The sequence below is a fragment of the Chaetodon trifascialis genome, chromosome 20, assembly GCF_039877785.1.
Source record: "Chaetodon trifascialis isolate fChaTrf1 chromosome 20, fChaTrf1.hap1, whole genome shotgun sequence".
NCBI lineage: Eukaryota > Metazoa > Chordata > Actinopteri > Chaetodontiformes > Chaetodontidae > Chaetodon > Chaetodon trifascialis.
This window is the reverse complement of record NC_092075.1, coordinates 8,944,066-8,963,117: the sequence shown is the minus strand read 5'-3', so window position 1 is coordinate 8,963,117 and position 19,052 is coordinate 8,944,066. Positions and strand designations below refer to the sequence as shown.

Sequence of the window (19,052 nt, the reverse complement as noted above, 5' to 3'; positions counted from 1 at the left end):
GTGCCTTTTTGACTCATGTAGATCACAAAAAAAACATTACTTGTCTCGCAAACCTGCCCCATCTTCTTCTTCTGTTGAGTTTTATTGCGGCTGGTATCCATAAGTGTTGCATTACCACCATCTGCTGGACTGTCCCTTGCCCTATCTATTCCAGCGTTGCTAATGGTGAAAGTGTTCCTGAATGTAGCGGCACATGTGTGAATAGTGAAAATATCTAGCATTGCTTGAAAGGTTATCCCAGTAATTTACCTGCAAATATGTGTGGAAAAAACCCTTTGGAATCTTTTGTGGTCCACCTTGAGAGTGCTGCCAATTTAATTGTAGCAGCAGAAACATAGATGCAACAGGAAATGAAATAAATACCCCAAGGCGAAGCAGAGCAGACACATATGGTTGAGATATAAGATAGAAGAAATGCACTGGGCTGTCACGAAGTGGTATTAAGAAACAAGAACAGGAGGAAGCTGCTGTGGTGGAAAAAGAAATCAATCATAACAATGGCTAGCAGTTGTAGTAACAGTAGGAGTGTAGTAAGTAGGAGTGGACATCATACCATACTTCTAAACTCCCCTCTTGGATGGGATTCTTCATACAGTATCTACATGTCCCCAAATCCACTTTCTAGTTCTACTTTGCTGAGTTGGAGGTTAATGTTTCCCACCTTAATAAGTGATGTTGATTTATTGCCTTTAAACTAGTTGTATTTCGGTTCTTAGTGTGACCCATTTAGAATTCTCTCCTGCTTCCCTACCTCCACCTCCTCTTCTCTTTCCTGTCCCTCTATCTCTAACGATTCTGTGCCCCCAGCACCCTCCTCCCCCTTTATCAGCAAAATTACCCTGTCGGGCTTGCTGTGGAATTAGTCATTTTCTACATGACATGACCTCGTCTGTGGTGGCGCTGAGATAGGGATCTATTTTTATGTGGTATCAGCGCCCCGGGGAGGCTTCAGAGGGTGAGGATCCTATACGTAGTGAGGGGTGAGGCCAGGCCACGATCATGGATTATCATGATTTACGGCCTTGCTGAGAGAGGAAAAAAAGAGTGAGAGAGAGAGAGAAAATGAGAGAGAGGGGAAGAGAAGGAGTTTCTGCATGACATCATCATAGCAGAGCATGGGAAAAAGAGAATAAAAGTACAGAAGTTGTGAAAAGTTTCACCTCTAAGACAAAAAAAATGTGCTTAATCTTCCGCCATACAGGGACGAACAATCTTAGCATACGCTGCTCTGCAGTAGTAGAACAGTTACTCCCGCAGCTCTCAGTTGTCCTCAGATGCTATGTTGTTCTTTCTCTCCACCTTCTACCCCCCATCTTTCTTTTTTGCATTGATTTGCTGACAGCACTGAAATGAAAAATACCTTAGTTCGCAGCAACAAAAGGAAAGCACGTCAACTTTGTGAGATATTTGGACACAGGGGGTCTGAGAAATGGACCATCTGAGGTCAGCCAGTCCTTTGCTGTGGATGGCACTTTTGATCATGCACACTACTGTCCAAGTCTGGGGTCACACTCATGCTGTAAACAAAACCCTTCTCCACCTGCTGGCTGGAGTAGACTCAAATATACAACTGCCCCTACTCCTAACACACACACACACACACACACACACACACACACACACACACACACACACACACACACACACACACACACACACACACACACACACACACACACACACTATCTGGAGACACACAGCTCAGGGCCCATGCAGAGACATATGAACATTATGCAGTCTCATGTACCTGCAGTATGCTGTATGTGTATTTATACCCATGCAGGTACACATTCTATGCACAGAGCTGCCCACCTCCCCTGAGCACAAATGTTTTCTGTTGCATTTCAATGAAGAGCACAGTGGGAGAACAGGATGGGATTCCACACATTCTGCAAAGATATTTGAGAACATGGTGCTCTTTACCTCATGCTCTCTCTCTCTCTCTCTCTCTCTCTCTCTCTCTCTCTCTCTCTCTCTCTCTCTCTCTCTCTCTCTCGCTCTCAACTCTTTGCCCTCCTGGGGCCATGACTCAGTTATGAAAAAACACTGTTTTTATCAAGTTTTATCTGGTCAAAATCAACTTAATTCAGCTTTGTTCTGAGGTGGAAAAAGGTCAGTGTAAATCAAAGAAGGATCCACACTAAAAGCCTCCATGTGTAGCACATGAGCCCACTTGATAACTCCTATGTTTCACTGTGTGTGTGCGTGTGTGTCTGTGCATGTGTGTGTGTAGCCAGGTCATGATTAGAAATGCAGTTAAAAAGAGCACAGTCTTGGAATAGCTGTTTAAATGCTTCACATAAGGGAAATGACACAAACCATTAAAACCATTGAAAGCACCAGTTGTTCTAACCTCAACTTTTGTCTTAACTTTCAGAGTATAGTCTGTACAATGGGACTGAAATGGTATCCACACCCAGAATTACTCCACTGCATCAAAGGATGTGAGGTAAGGCCTCAACCTTTTTTTTTTTTTTTTGTATTTGTGGCGCAATTGTCTCATCTATCACATGAGACATATATACTGTAATCCTTCCTTTTACTTAAACAAAGCGGTGATGAGAAATTTGCCCAATATATAACAAGCATGAGAACAACACAAAACACACACACACACACACACACATTGTCGTTGCACAAAGAAACAACACTTTTTGTTAAAACAAATGAACCTCGGGTTTGATAATCTCCATATGTTAGTTCATAAAATTTTATTATATTTTGTGTTTGGCCAATGGAGTTGGACAGACAATGGATTTAGATGCCAGACAAGTAAAACAGTCAGACTAACCTGTACTGTAGGTGAAGGCCGAATCTCTTGTCAGAACATTTTGATTTGTAATTCTAAACACACTTCAAGCCAGCGCTGAGATTGGTGGCTAGCTTTTTTTTTAACAGTCTAGCAGATGTGGGGGTGAAGTTGGAAATACAGTAACATCTTGACACACTGGCAAGTAATTGGCCACATAGTAGTTTTTTTCTGATGCCAGTTGCAGAAAACTCAAGGAGGGTATCTGGTATCCCACTAATTAATGCAACTCTTTTTAACTTGCTGTGATCTGATGTAATTACTGATCTGTTACTGCTTACAGTAATACAACAGTGTCATCGATCACGTGCTAAACCTTTCTTCTAAAATTGGTGCATTCCCATATGAAAAAATTCCACTTCACTTCACGAAGAATGATATCATCTACTCAATTTGGGCCAATTGGATAACCTGATTGGTAACCCAAGTGGAGAGGGTGGGGCCAGCCCAATAAATCACCTTATTGGAGTGTTTTGTGCAGTGAATAGTTTATGGTGTCCTCAGTTTGATTTACAGGTCAGGCCCACTAAGGGCTTAAAAAGTCACATTGAAAGATGAGGGAAATTTAATGTATCAGATTCATCAGCAAATTTATCCATAGACCTCTAAAAGGCCCTGAAATGCTCTAGAGCAAAACACCACTGGAGCAAAAGGCCTCTTTGTTAATCTACATATTAGCCATTATCAACCCATTTAAATGTGCCACTTTGCGTCTAACTGACTTGCTTTTTCTCTGGTATAGCCATTCATGGGGGACAACTACTGTGATTCGGTCAACAACAGAGCCTTCTGTAACTATGACGGAGGAGACTGCTGCCAATCCACTGTCAAGACCAAGAAGGTTCGTGGCATGCTTGTACGTCAGAATAAACCTCACGATTCTGACAAAGAGATGATGTTGGATTTGGTCCTGGTCACACTGATCCACAGTCAGTGTTTGTTCCCCCAACTCTGGAGTCACACATAGCTTAGGAATAAATCCCACCTCCCACATGTGAGCGCTCCTCTTTTCCCGGTGCCTAACCCACTTCTTTACTTCCTCGCTGCCATGCATCCAGTTGAGGTTGCATGCTGCCATTATCAAACTTTGACATTTATAAACGATCGTTTCTATCAACACAAAGTAAGCATAATCAAAACCACAACTGAAGATATTGTTGAAGACTGCTGTATTTCACCTCTTGGAACATCTCTAAACAGATTCTTCCTTCCTTTGCCTTGTGTCCAACCTTGGACTTACTGGTAGACAGATTACTGATTCCATATCCAAGAGAGTGGGAGTTTTCAGACTTCATCAATAGTCTTTGTTTTTCTGTGGTATTCAGTTTCCTAATGTGTAAAACGTCTATATTTGTCTTTGCATGACTCTATTCATGTGAAGGTACCCACTACTCAAAATGTGGATTGTCATTTCCAGCTTTGTTACTACAGAAAGTGAAGGTAATAGCTATAAGAATTTGGAATATAATTCACTTGCTCCTGTTCTGATTAGTAAAAATTCTCTCTCTCTCTCTCTCTCTCTCTCTCTCTCTCTCTCTCTCTCTCTCTCTCTCTCTCTCTCTCTTTTTGTTGTTGTTGATCTCTCAGCACTCAATTGACTGTGTTGTATTTCAGCATTAAACTGCACATGACAATAAGTTCGGTCATCTTTGTGGTAGTAACTCTCTTAATTCAGGGAGGTACTTTGTCTGGCGATTTCCAGCCAGCTGCTGGCAAGGGATCTCATTGGAAGTGTATTGTAGCTTCTGTGCTGCAGCATCTGCTTCTCTGGCCTGGCCTGTTTCTGTGAATCTGGCGAGGGACTTTAGTTGTACTCCTGGCATATCCATCTGTATGTCTGGCTGGATTTATATTGCAGTCTACGTGTCTCACTGGCTATGTCAGTGTGTTTGACTGGAGAGCCTCTTCATTTCCTCTTTTGGGAAAAAGGACATACAAGGGGCATCTCGCCATCTCCCACAGTACGATCGAAGTTCCCATGATTGCTTCCGGTCCACCGTCAAATAATCTTTTATGCACGTTTTGGGGACATATTCATGAGGACATAAATAATCATGTTTTTTCTGGGTAGCAGCATTTTTCCAGCTACTTTCTATCTATCTATCTATCTATCTATCTATCTATCTATCTATCTATCTATCTATCTATCTATCTATCTATCTATCTATCTATCTATCTATCTATCTATCTATCTATCTATCTATCTATCTATCTATCTAAGATCAGGAATCCATTTACATAGTAGATCAAATTTTGATACAGCCATTCAAATCTTGCATGAAATAATAACGTCAGTGTCAACGTGGGAGCGGGCAGGACCCATTTTAGCTTTCCTGCTGAAGTCGCCTTTTTATCTACTGACACATGAATGCACATCTTGACCTGCACCTTAGTTTGTGAACAAGCGACCGTACAAACATTTACCAGGAGAAATAGGCATTGCTAATGTTAATCTGCAGGATAATTAGTTCCTCAGCTGCAGGACCTTAAACAGCCTGTATAGGTACCTTCCAATGTCATGTGTTTCCGGGTATGCATTTTCCCGTAACATGCAAGTTAACAGCGCAAGTTTGCTTACTGTATCTCTCGTTCTCTACAATGTAACACCAGCGCTCTTGCAGCCTGCCAGCTGCGGTCAATCAAAAAAAGACGCCGGAACACATGTCCAGCCACCTGCGACAAAAAGGAGCATTTCTAGCAAAAACCAAAATACCTCGTCTCATTCAATCAGGCAGCATCTAACATGTGTCTGGTAATTTGACAGGTAACTTGAAGTTCAAGTAAATAATCAGCAAGGGTTAGGGTAAGGGGTTAGGGTGAGGGTTAGGGTTAAATCATTGAGACTTTTGCAGTTATCATTTGATGTCAAGCAAAGTTAGTCAAACAGCTGCTCTTCATATATTTGATTGCAAGAGTGGCTACGTGGCTATGAACGTACATAACCCGTCAGAAAGTTTGTTTTTGTCCTCTATCCATAGCTTCAGTATCAGATGTAAGGTATAGTATCCTAAGTTCAATAGCAGCGGTGAGCAGCCCACTGGGAAGTGACCTCACTGCTGAACTGGTTTCAGTGCTGTTGATTGACGCTATCTCATCTCTCCATCTTCTGGCCCCAGTCCACTGCTGAGGCTCAGCCAGAACTTGCATAACTTATTTTTACTGACAGACCCCAATGGGAGGACAGACGCCATCAAATTACTGCAGCAACAAGGGGTTGAGAAGGAGAGAAGGCCATGGGTCTTGTTATGGTTAGGATATGTCATGTTGTAGATCATGGGGTACATGGCCAGTTTAACTTAACATCTTATGTTTGGCTGTAAAACGAGAAATCTAAAGTTTAAAAATTGAATTTCTTGATGGCTTTGACGTGTTGGTCTCCCTCCCAAAAAAGGGTCTGGACCAGTCCAAGACTAAAGACAAATTCAATGGTTTGTTAGTTCTCCCTCTATGGAGAACTTGTTTCTATAAAGCCAATCAAAGTGCTTCATAACTTGTGGAATGAGCGACCAAACAAACACTCATCAGAGAAAAGTGCACTGCTGACATCAGCTTGCAGGCTCGATAGGTAATTAGCTGCTCAGCTGCAGCACATTAAACAACAAATGTACCTGCAAATATCACTTCGGTCTGTTTATATACTGCTGTGCTCCTTACACTTTAATACCACTGCTTACACAAAACAGTCTGCCCGTGGCTTTTGAGTTACAGTGTAAGTTTGTTCACTTTCTGTCTCCTTCCCCTGCTGGGACTTAGCCTGCCAGCAACTGTCAATCAAACATGGACACACCCTTCCTGTGGATGAGATCTTCCTTTTCATAAAAAAAAATAAAAAAATAAATTGGCAAAGGATTAAAAAACATCTCTCTTTGACTGTATTAAGGAATGTGATTCCAGTTGAACTTAAATCCTTATAGAGGAATGTGGTGCATTTCCAAGCCAAGGATGCTACATGCCGATGGTCAGTAGTAGTGTCTGCAAACCAGGTGTTACCAGTGCGCTGAAATAATTACAGACAAATGGAGGATCAAATTACCCACTTCGTCCTAACTTCTGTCACATCAGAAAGACAGATTGGGTGAAGAGCAGTTCTATTCCAGCTACTGAAACACTGTCATTTCTGTGGGCTGCTACAGTATAATACATTAAGTGGACTACCTGGGCCGAGGAACTCTAGGCTGCTTGTCCAAATACTACTTGAATGCATTTTTCCCTGGAATTGTTTGAGGAAAAAAGCCTGTCTGGTCTTTTCCACTAGTAGGTCCCCTGGAAACTATACGAAAAGATATGAAAAATTGCTCTGAAATAGCCAATCATAATTTGATTTATCGGCTGCCAGGAAAGAGGGGCGAGAAAGGTTGCCGTGGGTGAGAAACAAAAAGGAAACACTAAGGAATGAAGCTGATATGTGAAACTGATATTGGAACAGAGGAAAGCCAGATGTTTGATATAATCCCTTTTGCTTGTTAGTTTGTGAGCCCATTGCCTAATTGATGTTGCTTGCTCGCATACACATGTTGCTTAATGGCTTGGCCAATATAAACATACCTTATTTGCATGAAACTCAAATTAACCTGAATGTCAGTTTTAAATTAGCGGCCAGACAACCTTCCTGACAACTTCATTTTGATGTTTTATTGCTTTGATATTTTTTCGTCCACGTTTAAATTTCCTCTGTATTTATTATCGTTTTGGTACTTGCATTTAGTTAGGCATTTGGATTTAGTTGTTTATTCCTCTTGGGGAAAGCTTGTCCTCATAGTCATCCCTATTTGATCAACTCAGTCAAAACAGAAACAGGGTATTTTGCACCTGATTCTGATTTTCCCCAAACTGAACACATGTGGGGCAGGCGACCAAGGATGGAGTTGCATAAAAACCTCAAAAAACAAAACAAAATGACACAATATGACAAAAGGAATCTGTAACTCATTTATGACAGTCTCTCTCCTCTGAGCTGCTGAATAACACACTTGCTGGGTGACAGAGACAGGCAGTTTTTTTTTTCCTCTTTAGCGGGAAATCGAAGTTCTTCTCCAGACCACAAGTGAAGACTTTGTCCCAAGTTGTTTAATTGTTCCTGAACACAGATCGTGTTGTTACAGATTCTTTTGTCTGCGTCAGTCAGTGGTGGTCAATGATGAATTATCCTGCCATTTATTTAATACGCAGACAAATGTCATATTGTGTACTGTGTATTTAGTAGATCTGCTCAACTGAAGCAAAAAATGTATACATTTACAGAAATTGCAAATAATAAATTCACTTATTTCAGTGACACTTTCAGAGACCTAAAAATATTAGCATTTAATTTAAAATGAAAAAAAAAAAAAAAATCAATGTAGAGGTAGAGTAAAATATATCTTGTGTACTGTAGATCATACTGTATTTAAAAGTGTCTTTAAATGATAGCGACAGCATCGACTCACGATATTGTGATATATTTTATCCGTCACATTAATGACTTGATCCTGCTAATGACAGTCTGTGTAGCCAAGGCCTGACACAGCTCATTCCTCTGCCCTCATATCTTATCCTTATCCATGCAATATAGTACTTATTAATACTGACCCGAGCACCATATGTCTATTAAACCACGTCTTTGTTTTTAAAGATTTACATTTTCAGTAGCAGCGAATGGGCTTGGCGCCACAGACGTGGTCTTTCATTATACGGAGGGGGTTTCTGCTATTTAGTCACCCTCACTGATGGAGACCGAGTAGAAAAAATAGTAGAAACATCCGTCAGTATAAGACACACAAATCTGAAATGACCACATAGTTGACTCAAAACCTCAACAACAAAAACTGGAATTTCTAAACTCCATGAAGGGTGCATTTATTGTAGGACGGCTGTATTAGGTCTTTCTAAGAAGCTGGCAACTGAGTGTTTGTTACAGGACTTAAGTATGATATGCCCAGCACAATACACAGCTTAACTGTAGCTCAGTCACTCAGTGGTGTTGTACCCCATAAAAAGAAAAACATGTACGTGCATGTATAGAAATATTCACCTATATTCAGTTTCACACCCCCAGAACGACAGGTGGTACTTTTTGGGACTTTGGACATTGTGGCTGACTGCAGTGTGTGAGACTAATGAAAGACCAATGAAAATCCACATATTTACCAACTCCCCTCTCATTCACTCTCATTCACTCTTTCTCCAACTCATTCACTTTCATTCACTTTCAGACTCTCTCTCTCTCTCTCTCTCTCTCTCTCTCTCTCTCTCTCTCTCTCTCTCTCTCTCTCTCTCTCTCTCTCTCTCTCTCTCTCACACACACACACACACACACAGACACACACACACACACACACTTGTTATGCACAAGAGGTCTGGTGACTCAGTGGGTATCTAGCTCAGTGTTATTGTCCCCAGGGTGTTGTGACACAGCACTTTAGAACAATGATATGACCCCTTTCATACAACCACACACACACACACACACACACACACACACACACACACACACACACACACACACACACACACACACACACATCTTGGTAATTAGGCAAAGAGAGAAGACAAGACAAAATAAAATTTTACAACTGACTTTCATTCTGCCCCATCTTCCAGAGTCATATATCTTTTTGTCCTTTTAGTCCGCCCAAAGAGTCCAAAGGTTAAAAAAGCCCTTGTCTGCCTCACTTGTTTACTCCATGACCTCAAACCAAGTGTTCTTACCAGTGCTGTGTCTTCAGTCCAATGGTGGAGGAGATACTACACACTGGTGAAAACATCTGCTCACCCCTCCTAAGCAGAAGATGGTTAAGTGACTTCTTTACAGCGGTTGCATGATTGTTTATTATTGTGTTTCCCAACATCAAACACCTCCCAAATCTAAAATGATTCAGTGGTTCAATATGAAAATTCATAATTTTTTGGAATGTAATACAATTTTTTCCAGATACAACAATTGGGCAATTTCTTCTTTTTCAAAACAAGCTTAAATGCTACTGTAGGAACTGGGTTACTAGCAATTATTAAAGCTTTCCAGAGTCCTCTGCTTATCCTCTTCTCTTTCTTCCTGTCAACTCTGACTTTCATCCTGATAAGAGCTGAATAACTGAGAGAGGAGAGAAAAAAGACAGAAAAAGGAGCAGTATTGTGAAAAGGAACTCAGCTTCTCATTTACTCTTTCTCCCCTTCCCAGCATATGCTTCTCTCGTCTTTTATTTGGGTAGAGATTTGTGTATTAAGGAGTTCTGGATGACTTGCTGTGTATTATTCCACCCCAGGAGCTTTGAAGGTGCAAGGACTGGCTGCACGTAAGGTCGCCACAGGATCTCCCCTTAATAGTTGCAAGCTGTTGGCTGGATTTGGAGAGGCAGGGAGGAGAGGAGGCAAGGGTATGGAGTGTGCCTTTCTGAGGGTTGCCTGTGCAAGACCCTTTTTGTAGGTCCCCCCCACTCCCCCGTAGCGTGGAAGGAATTCCTTTCTTGGATGCTGGAAGCAGTATGCAGAGGGCACCGATTATATAGTTATATGGCTTGGCCTCTCTAAAACAACATGCCTGTAGGTTTTTCTGTCTGTGTTGGTGGTAGGGTCTTGGGTAAGTGCTAAGACCCCCCCCCCCCCCTTCCTCAAGTTCCTCACTCATGTTTACGACTCTTAGTCTGGCACAAGTATGCTCAATATGTGATGTGTGCGTCTAAGCTGATGGTCCCTAATAGCCGCCATAGACACAGCTGACCATTTAACCCCTCCGCCTCTGTTGGTGACTCATGTAGACAAAGACCTCAAACTGACATCAAATTGAATTTTCTTTTGCTTTTTGGTTGTTACTTATTTCTTTTTAGTCACACGAATCCATTTTCAACAGACCATCCTTTGAAGCTATTACAGATAGACGTAGACACATAGTATGCTGTGTAATACTTTCTTTTCCCCTCATTTTCTGCGTTAACATGTTCTAAATCAAATCTTCACATAACTGGATGCCAAAAGCACATGCCGTCAACAGCTCTTTATTTTTTAAATGTCTGAGGGCAGCTAAGGTGACTTTATTTCACCGCTGCCAAGGCTCTGCCAGGGCAGTTAAAGGGGGGGAAGGGGCTGAGGCACACATAGGAGCAGGCGTCTGTATATACAGAAGGGGGATTTCTTGGTCATGGCATTAAGAGTAGCTTTCATACCTTCTTACTCCCTCGCTTTTTGTCAAACCACTGCAATGCAATGTTTATGGCAAATCGTTAAATAAGCAGCAGCATGCCATAGCCTCCTTTATTCCAAAATGCATCTTAGTGGGAGGGGGAGGAAGGATAATGTGGAGGGAGGAGCAGGGCTTTTCTACACAGCTGAGCAAAGGTAGTTCCACATCGGGGGTTTTAGGAGTTTTGGCTGTTTGCTGATGCCAAGTGCTTCCACTTATTTTGTTAAACTCAGTTACTGTATGCTCTTACTTTGCTCCTTCTCCTTCCTAATCGTATCCATTAAAGCGCTCTCTTCTTACACTGTTTCTTTCTGCCTCTCGAATTTAGACATTTGTTCAAGTTTCATATGTATAGTAAACAGCTTTTGCTCAAAGACTTCTGTCTCACTTGGTTTAATGGTTCCTCTAACTGACTTATTTGCTGAGTGATTTTAACTGTGATACACCAAGCGACAGAGCTGTCATGCAAGGTTGTCTGGAATCTTGAGATTGTTGGTTGCATGAGTTTGTCAAAGGGCAGTTCACTGTTTGTGTTCTTATATGTTTCCGTTTGCTGTGCTCTATTTGTTCTCTGTTTCCTTACTCTTGTGGACAGAGATTATTACTTTTTAGATGGATAATACATAGATTTATTTATATAAGTTGCACTGTATCTGTCCCTAAAATCCCAATATATTTTGAAGACAGATGAAAATGAAGCTATAACTCGCTCTAATGGAAACCGCTACTTGCTCATAAACAGTGTGCTATGCATCCCTAAATCAGGCAGTTCCCCTCTCCCCAGTCCTGTGCCCCTTGCACACCTTCTTCCCTTTAAGGGCAGACTGACATGCACAGACTGCACACACTGAGAGAGTGAGAGAAACTCTGTGTTATTTTGACCTGTTCCTGAGATGGAGGGATGGGGCTCTGACAAGGTCTGCGTTCTTCAGAAGGGCTTTCATGTTGCTGTTAGTGGGTGTCCTCCCCCAGCCAGCTCTGGGACATGGGGTAGCATGAGGGCCCCCAGGCCCACAAGGCTAGCCAGTCCCATTTCCCAGCCACCCTGCGAGAAACTCAAGTCAGGGCCAGATGTGGCAGCTGGCCCAGCCACCCTTGAGGTCAAGGTCAAAGGAAACCATGTCAAATTTGCCACCCACCATCATTTTCTAGATAGAGAGATAAACAGAAGTGGCCTTGGAGGGGAAGTGAGGTATAGAAGGGGAGTGGGAGGGGTAGTGGGGATGTGTGCTGCAAGAGAGAGGAGTAATAAAGCAAGGTAATGTAAGGAAGAGACTCTAAAGGAGACAAGGTGAAAGTGTGAAACAGAGATAGTGTAATTAAAGTGAGAACGAGTCAGGTGGGAGCCAGGAGCCCCCTGTTCTTGGCTTCAAAATGCCACAGAGGAAACACTGCTCATGCGGTTGACAGCTGTTTCTGAAGTGTGTCCGGCCCTGGGCTTGTAAAGTCATCACATGCAGGCCTCATTTTCTCAGAGAAGTCTGGGCACTACCCACCTGGCCCTCACGTTAGGAACACCCCCCCACACAAACAACTTACTTTATACTCCATTTCAAAGGGGAGCCTGCGTCACTGCTCCTCAGTGGCTAGCGTGCTCCCCCATGTCATTCCACAGACTTGCTGTCTACAAATCACCAACTCTCACAAACTGTTGGTGGTGTTTCCTGTGTGTTGCATTTACCACCAACCATAACATTTTACACTATAACTTTACACGTGAGACTTACTTATTTTAGGTACTTTTCGCTAAACTAAAAGGAAGTTGTCAGAAGAGCTCATTATTTTATTTTGTCCTTTCAAAACCCAAGAAAATTTACTATTGGAAGATTTTCTCAGCTGAGGAACCTCAGAATCTTCTTGCAGTGAAAAAAAAACCTCCTTCAGGCACATGGGAAGGTTAATCTAGGTTCAAAGGCATCTGCTCCTTCTAAGAATTTTTGCTAAATAAATAAGTCTTAGTGCCAAGTAACATGTCACAACCTCACAGTGAGATTTCCATTAATATTTAGCCTAACAAGATCAATTTGGTTTTACGTGTTTAGCCAGTTTGGGTCTTTGAAGCTGACTCAGGAAGCTTCAAAGTCTCAAACTTTGATGCTGATGCTGTTTAATATAATGGACGCAATTGTTATGAATGCATCTTTTGGTGGATGGGAAATTCTAATGTCTTTCTCATTCTTCGCTAATGCATTTAGTAATTACCTGACTAACCCTCTCAGATAGTATTAGCTCATGATGCAATTTGTTTGATGGCATTACAGTAGTAGCCTGAGTAATTATACAGCAGCTACTCCATATTCAGATAACAGCACTGTGACCCTCCTCTGGAAATGATACCTCCCACAGCAGCTAGACTAATAGCATTGAACTAATAGCTGTCTTTGGCTTGAGGCATGCTGTCAACTGAACATCTATGTTGGTTACAGTGCCCAGTATTGTTGTTACATTTACATCGTATACCGGGATCCATTGTGCAAAAACGGCAATGCCACTCAGCCCTAACAGGAAAAAGCGACACCGGCCCCCACAGGTTAATCTGATAAGCCACCGGGACACAAATGCAGACATGCCCTTGGTTTGCTGCCTGCCTTCCATGACTTGGACCACATGTGTTCCTTGTTTGGCCTGGAGAAGGGGGACACATTTTGTGTACCCAAACAGCTGAAGCCGGCCCCCCGAGAGGCAAGCAGACAAGGCAACAGCAGCTGGTGTTGGTGATGCATTGCCAACGTTATCCAGTGACGTCAAACGCCAGGGGCAATGGCTACAGATCTTCCGGTCCTATTTTCACCTACAGGATTTCACTTTGGCATCAGGCTATCAAAGAAACCGGGGTATCAATTTCTGTGGTATTCTTAGATTCTGATATATTATTGGTCTTTTTCGAAGGCCAAATGCAACAAAACATTTCCTACTAGGACTTCAAGTCGGCTTATGGTCTTAAGAAAAAAATTTTTTCATACTGCGTGAAAGTATCACATGTATAACATTGGCTGTCAGGTGTTCACTATTTTCTTGAAACTGCACACTTCTGACACCACACCACACCACACCACACACCACAGTTTAGCTCGGGGTTTGGGTACACTTTGTACACTGAGTTTGTGCACCAAATGAGAACCACACCAATTTAATTTTAAACCTGTTTGATATTTGCAAGAATCTGGTCTACATCAACCGTGAGAGGAGAGAAAGGAGTGAGATAACTTGTGTGGGTTCATCTAAAAAAAAAGAGACAGATGGGCAAAGCGGGGTGAATACTCTAATATTACAAAAACAGTAAAACAGCATGTTCATGACATTAAAAGAAACAATTTGTACTTTTTAAAAGTTTTGATCACATTGTTCCATTAAGACAAGTAATCAAGTGGTTTGCCTCATGGATTATATACCTCTTAACCGTAAATTCCTCTGGACACGTAACGTCCACATTCTGTCCCTGAGGCGTCCGACAGAGCTGATTGCTGCCATTCTAGATAATCCGTGCAATTCCACCAGGCGTGTTCTGTCTCAGTTTCAGAATCATCACAGAATCTTATCACCGCTCTGTTCTGTCGAGAATACCTATCTATTTTTGATGGATGACGTGAGCGAGACAGGAAGCGGGAAGAAGAAATTTTCAAAATACAACATCCAGTGCAGACTCCCAGTCACACATCACCCCTGGTAGAAGCACACATATCAAGGAAAAATGATCAAATCATCAAAACCTGAGCAAGCCAACAAAATCAGACAGGCAAAACGCTCTGCTCCTGAAACATGCCTGGTGGGGTTTGCAGCCATGTGGAGGACAGAACAAAACTGGTGGAATCTCGGGGTAATGGCAGTATCTTTTACTTATCTTTTGTTATCTACTTGCTGCAGCAGTTTTTTTAATGGGGACATAATTACATCAAACGCCCCCTTTACACCTTGCATTAAAATACATCTTGTATCCAGATTGTGTATCTAGATAAGATTTAACCTGATTACGTTTACACCTGGTATTAATGTATCCCGTGTCCACATTGAGATCTGATCTATCCAGCTTCCTCATCTGTTATTTCTTCCTCCTTACATCCTCCTCTCATTTGCGGGGCTCCAGACAAAAACAAAAAAAAAACAGAAAAGATGGCAGCCATCCGTGAAGCTAAATTTGGGTAGTCAAAACTGGTGGGAGAAGATTGTGATGGGGACCTTTCCAGATGAAGACTAGCTGTTAGACCTACATACGCTCCTCCAAATGTTTCTTTTTATATGTGGAAGACTGCGACCACTGCTGTCCAGTCATTGATGTTATTTCTGCCCAAGTAGTTTATGTGGATTGCAAACGTGATATGCATTTACACTTGTATTCAATGCAGACCACAGTTCGTCCTCAGTGCATCTTGGGTGCATTTACCTGTACTTCCACATGGTAAAGCAGTATCCGATTGCAATCCAATCACCCAAAACACATTTTAATAAGTTTAATGATGCACGCACAAAGGGCAGTGGTTGTAGTAATTATGATGAGAGCTGAGGAAGTCAAGTGGCAGAATCCACAGAGGAAGGAGGTCGGGGTGAATGAGGTCAATAAATTTAATAAGGAAGAATGCTGTTCATTATGCAAATGCTGCTTTTTAACACCATGACCACAATCCACAACCATGTTTCCAAAAAGTTGGGATGCTGTGTAAAACCACACCTAAGATACACACATAAGATACAGATTTATAATAGTTTAATGCATATTATGGATGGAGGAGAGCATAGACGATGGAAGAAAATACATTAGGATGGGGGTCGAGGGATAAAGGAACGAGGAAGGGAGGGATGATAGATTTTTGAAATAACAATGTTTTCCTATTGATAGTGAGATAAGATCACAAAACTTATATCTTTCTTTGGGGCATTCACCAACAACATATTTTTATATCTTTCCCTGGAATTCAGCATGACATATCATGTGTTATTATGCCTGTGTGCTGGTGACAAAAGCGGCCAGAGGCATTATGTTTCGGGATGTCCGTCCGTCCAATTCTCATGAACATAATATCTCAGGAACGCCTTGAGGGAATTTCTTCAAATTTGCCATAAATGTCCACTTGGACTTAGGGATAAAACGATTGCATGTAGGCGGTCAAAGGTCACTGTGACCACACAAAATACATTTTTGGTCATAACTCAAGAATTCACATGCTGATTATGATAAATTTCACACATATGTCTCAGAGGATAAAATGATGTAGTGATGACATTTTATATTACAAAGGTCAACTTCACTGTAACATCATAATGTTCACTTTTCTGTCCATTATTCAATGCCATAACTCAGGAAGAGAAGGGGAGATTGTGACCATATTTCACATTTGCTCAGATACTGATGTGAAAACTAATCTTGGGTGTGCACCTTGAAACTGTGCTGATTGTATAGATCTTCTGAGCTGCCGGACTCAAGATGTGTGTGAATCATCCACGTTTTCCAATCTGTAGCAACATCCATATTTGATGCGTTATAGTCACCACAAGCTCATTGGTTTTACTGAGCTTCAGGTGATTGTCGTTGCACCATGTGATGAAGCACAGTCCTCTGTACTCCTCTGTAAAAATAGTCCATAAGTGAAGACAGCATGTTTCTCCCTGGAAATTATTCACTGGAACCATACTTGTCGAAATAATGAAAACTTCCATTTCACCAAACAGTACACTTAATACCTTTTATTAAATTCCTTCACTACATATATTGTATGAATCTGGACAGACATGGATGTGAATACAACTTGACTTGTTGGCGGAGGCATATGACCGCGAGGCTGTAATTCTAGTGCGACTCTTGGAATCTTGACTGGAATTTTAAATCATTGCTGTGGGTTTGAGTCAGTGCGCCACTGGGTTGTAGAGGACATTACCCTTAAAAAAAATATATGTTTTTTTTTCTCCTACCCAGGTGATTCCATTCCCCATGTCTTGTGACATAAGAGATGAGTGCTCCTGTCGGGATCCCAATGCTATTGAGAACAGAAAGGACGAACATGTCCATTCCCTGGGGTGACCAACCTGAGCAGGGACTTCCGTTCAATGTCCCAGGACCCTTGCTCCAACACAACACAGCCAGAGTGGCCGAGGCAGACCCCTCCTTCATCCTCCTCTCGGCCTCCAATTTCCTGCACATGCTGCTTAACAGGCATACCTCTCCATCCATACTGCAACCCCGACCAGCTGAAAAGCCTCCGCCTCCACATCACGGAAAGATCTAGAATAGAGGCTGGGACTCCACAGAAAATTTCATTTCTCCGCTAAAAGGAAAGTAACCCTGCAATATCATCATTTAAAAAACATATATAGCAAGGAGAAAAAAATACATAAAACAAACTTTTTTTTTTTGGAAAGAATAAGAAAACAAATGAACAAAAAAAACCTAAACAAAAACATAACCAAGCCTAGGTAGCATGCCTTTTGTTCAGTTTTGTGCTGGCTTCAGTGTCTATTTTAGTGACCTTGCTCTACAATCACATGATTGAACCAAAGGTAAATCAAAATGTGCAAGTGGGGGATTGTGATGATGTTGGCTCTGTGTTTTGCAAATATGAAGGAAATCAAGACAAGTGTTAAAAATAATCCTCAGACACTTTGAAGGCATGTTAAACACCTTTTTTGGAGGGGCTAGAAGTTTGTGCTTACATCATTCCTGGTTTCAAACTGGTCAGACGTTCTGTATCTCTATGTCCTTTTCAGTAAAGTGTGTTTCTTCATAGGCACATCAGAGGCTAGAGAGGTTATTCTTAGCTTGGTGGGAATGAGACAGCCATATTGTTAATTTTCAAGCCACAGATTCAACACAGAAGCCAAAATAAAATGCACAAACACACACACATGAAAATGTCAGCTAATCGTTGACCAACCACAGACAATTTCGTAAGGCAATTTTATACTTAGAGCAAAATCCTGAATGCATAATTAAAACATTTTTAGCATGGCTTCTGCTACTGTGTTTGCTGCTACTTGCCATCTCCACATCACAATATCTAATAGGGTGAGACAGCTTTGTCTGCCTTGCTGCTTACAGTACCTCTTTATAGCATTCATTCACGCTTGCATGTTAGTCCATAAAACTTGCAGAGAATACATGTTGACAGCACCACGTATGAAATGCACTAAGAACCTTAAAAAACACCCCAGAACCTCACTTTTCATTCCAGTTTAGCCTAACTGCCCAAGAAAAATAATACATACATTGACCACGACTTAAAGAATGTCATCAATAACACCTCACTTCGGGTTGGGGTGATTTCAGTTTCAGTTTGAACTCCTTCCATGGCGCTTGATAAGAACTTTGTTATCTCAAGCACTGATTCAAAGTGTTTAAACTGAAAATAAAATTATCCCAGCCCTGTCCAGAATGTCGTCAATGCTTGTCAGGAGTCTGTGGCTTTTTTTGATCGCACAGTTCTGCATAGCACAGTCACAAAAGATTACAGAAATAAAGGGCTGGATATAGGCCATGGCTCTTAGTGAGAATGGGCATAGATGGAAGGAGACCACATCTGACACACACAAAGGGACGCACACATTTCTTATTCTTTCCCCTCCGAGTAGTATTGGACTCTAAACTGAAGCTCTGCAGGCAACATCGTTGTACATGAAAAATACATTTGGATGTATATGTCAACACAGCGTTTGCAGTCACAATATGATCAAAGGTCCCTAAGATTCTCTGCCAGGTCTCATGTTTGAGTAATTAATTTAAATGTCACGTTTGCTTCTGCAGTAAAAAGTGCACTTGGTTGTTCTGATCAGCACTTTTCAGTATTGTGAACTTGGGTGTCTGTCCCCACCAATTAGCTTCTGTAGATCATATGGCTGCTACAATAGCTTTGTATTTTGTTACTCTTCATTCCAGACACATATACAGTAGTTTTTTTGTTTTTTTTTTATTTTCTCATGCACGTTTAATAATGAAGGCTGCTTGGCATATTGGTCCAAATTTCGCTGCTCTTGTTTGGCTGCGACCATAGTTGTGGTTACAGTCAGCATGATTATGCCTTTTCATTTCATTTGGGCCAATGGCACAGTCCCTCTGACTCATATTAGGCTGCTATAAGCATTCCAGATCATTCTCATAAATCG

The 19,052-nt window shown here is 41.6% G+C and overlaps 1 protein-coding gene across 1 annotated transcript in view; it reads left to right on the top strand.

Moving 5' to 3' along the window:
* pappaa (pregnancy-associated plasma protein A, pappalysin 1a) overlaps positions 1 to 17,152 on the top strand; it is an 86,655-nt gene extending 69,503 nt beyond the window's left edge. Inside the window, exons 20-22 of the mRNA XM_070989799.1 lie at positions 2,378 to 2,449; positions 3,552 to 3,650; positions 16,873 to 17,152. Coding sequence (XP_070845900.1) covers positions 2,378 to 2,449; positions 3,552 to 3,650; positions 16,873 to 16,977 — 276 coding nt within the window. The 3' untranslated portion in view covers positions 16,978 to 17,152. The remainder of the gene's footprint in view (positions 1 to 2,377; positions 2,450 to 3,551; positions 3,651 to 16,872) is intronic.
* Positions 17,153 to 19,052: the final 1,900 nt, after the last annotated feature.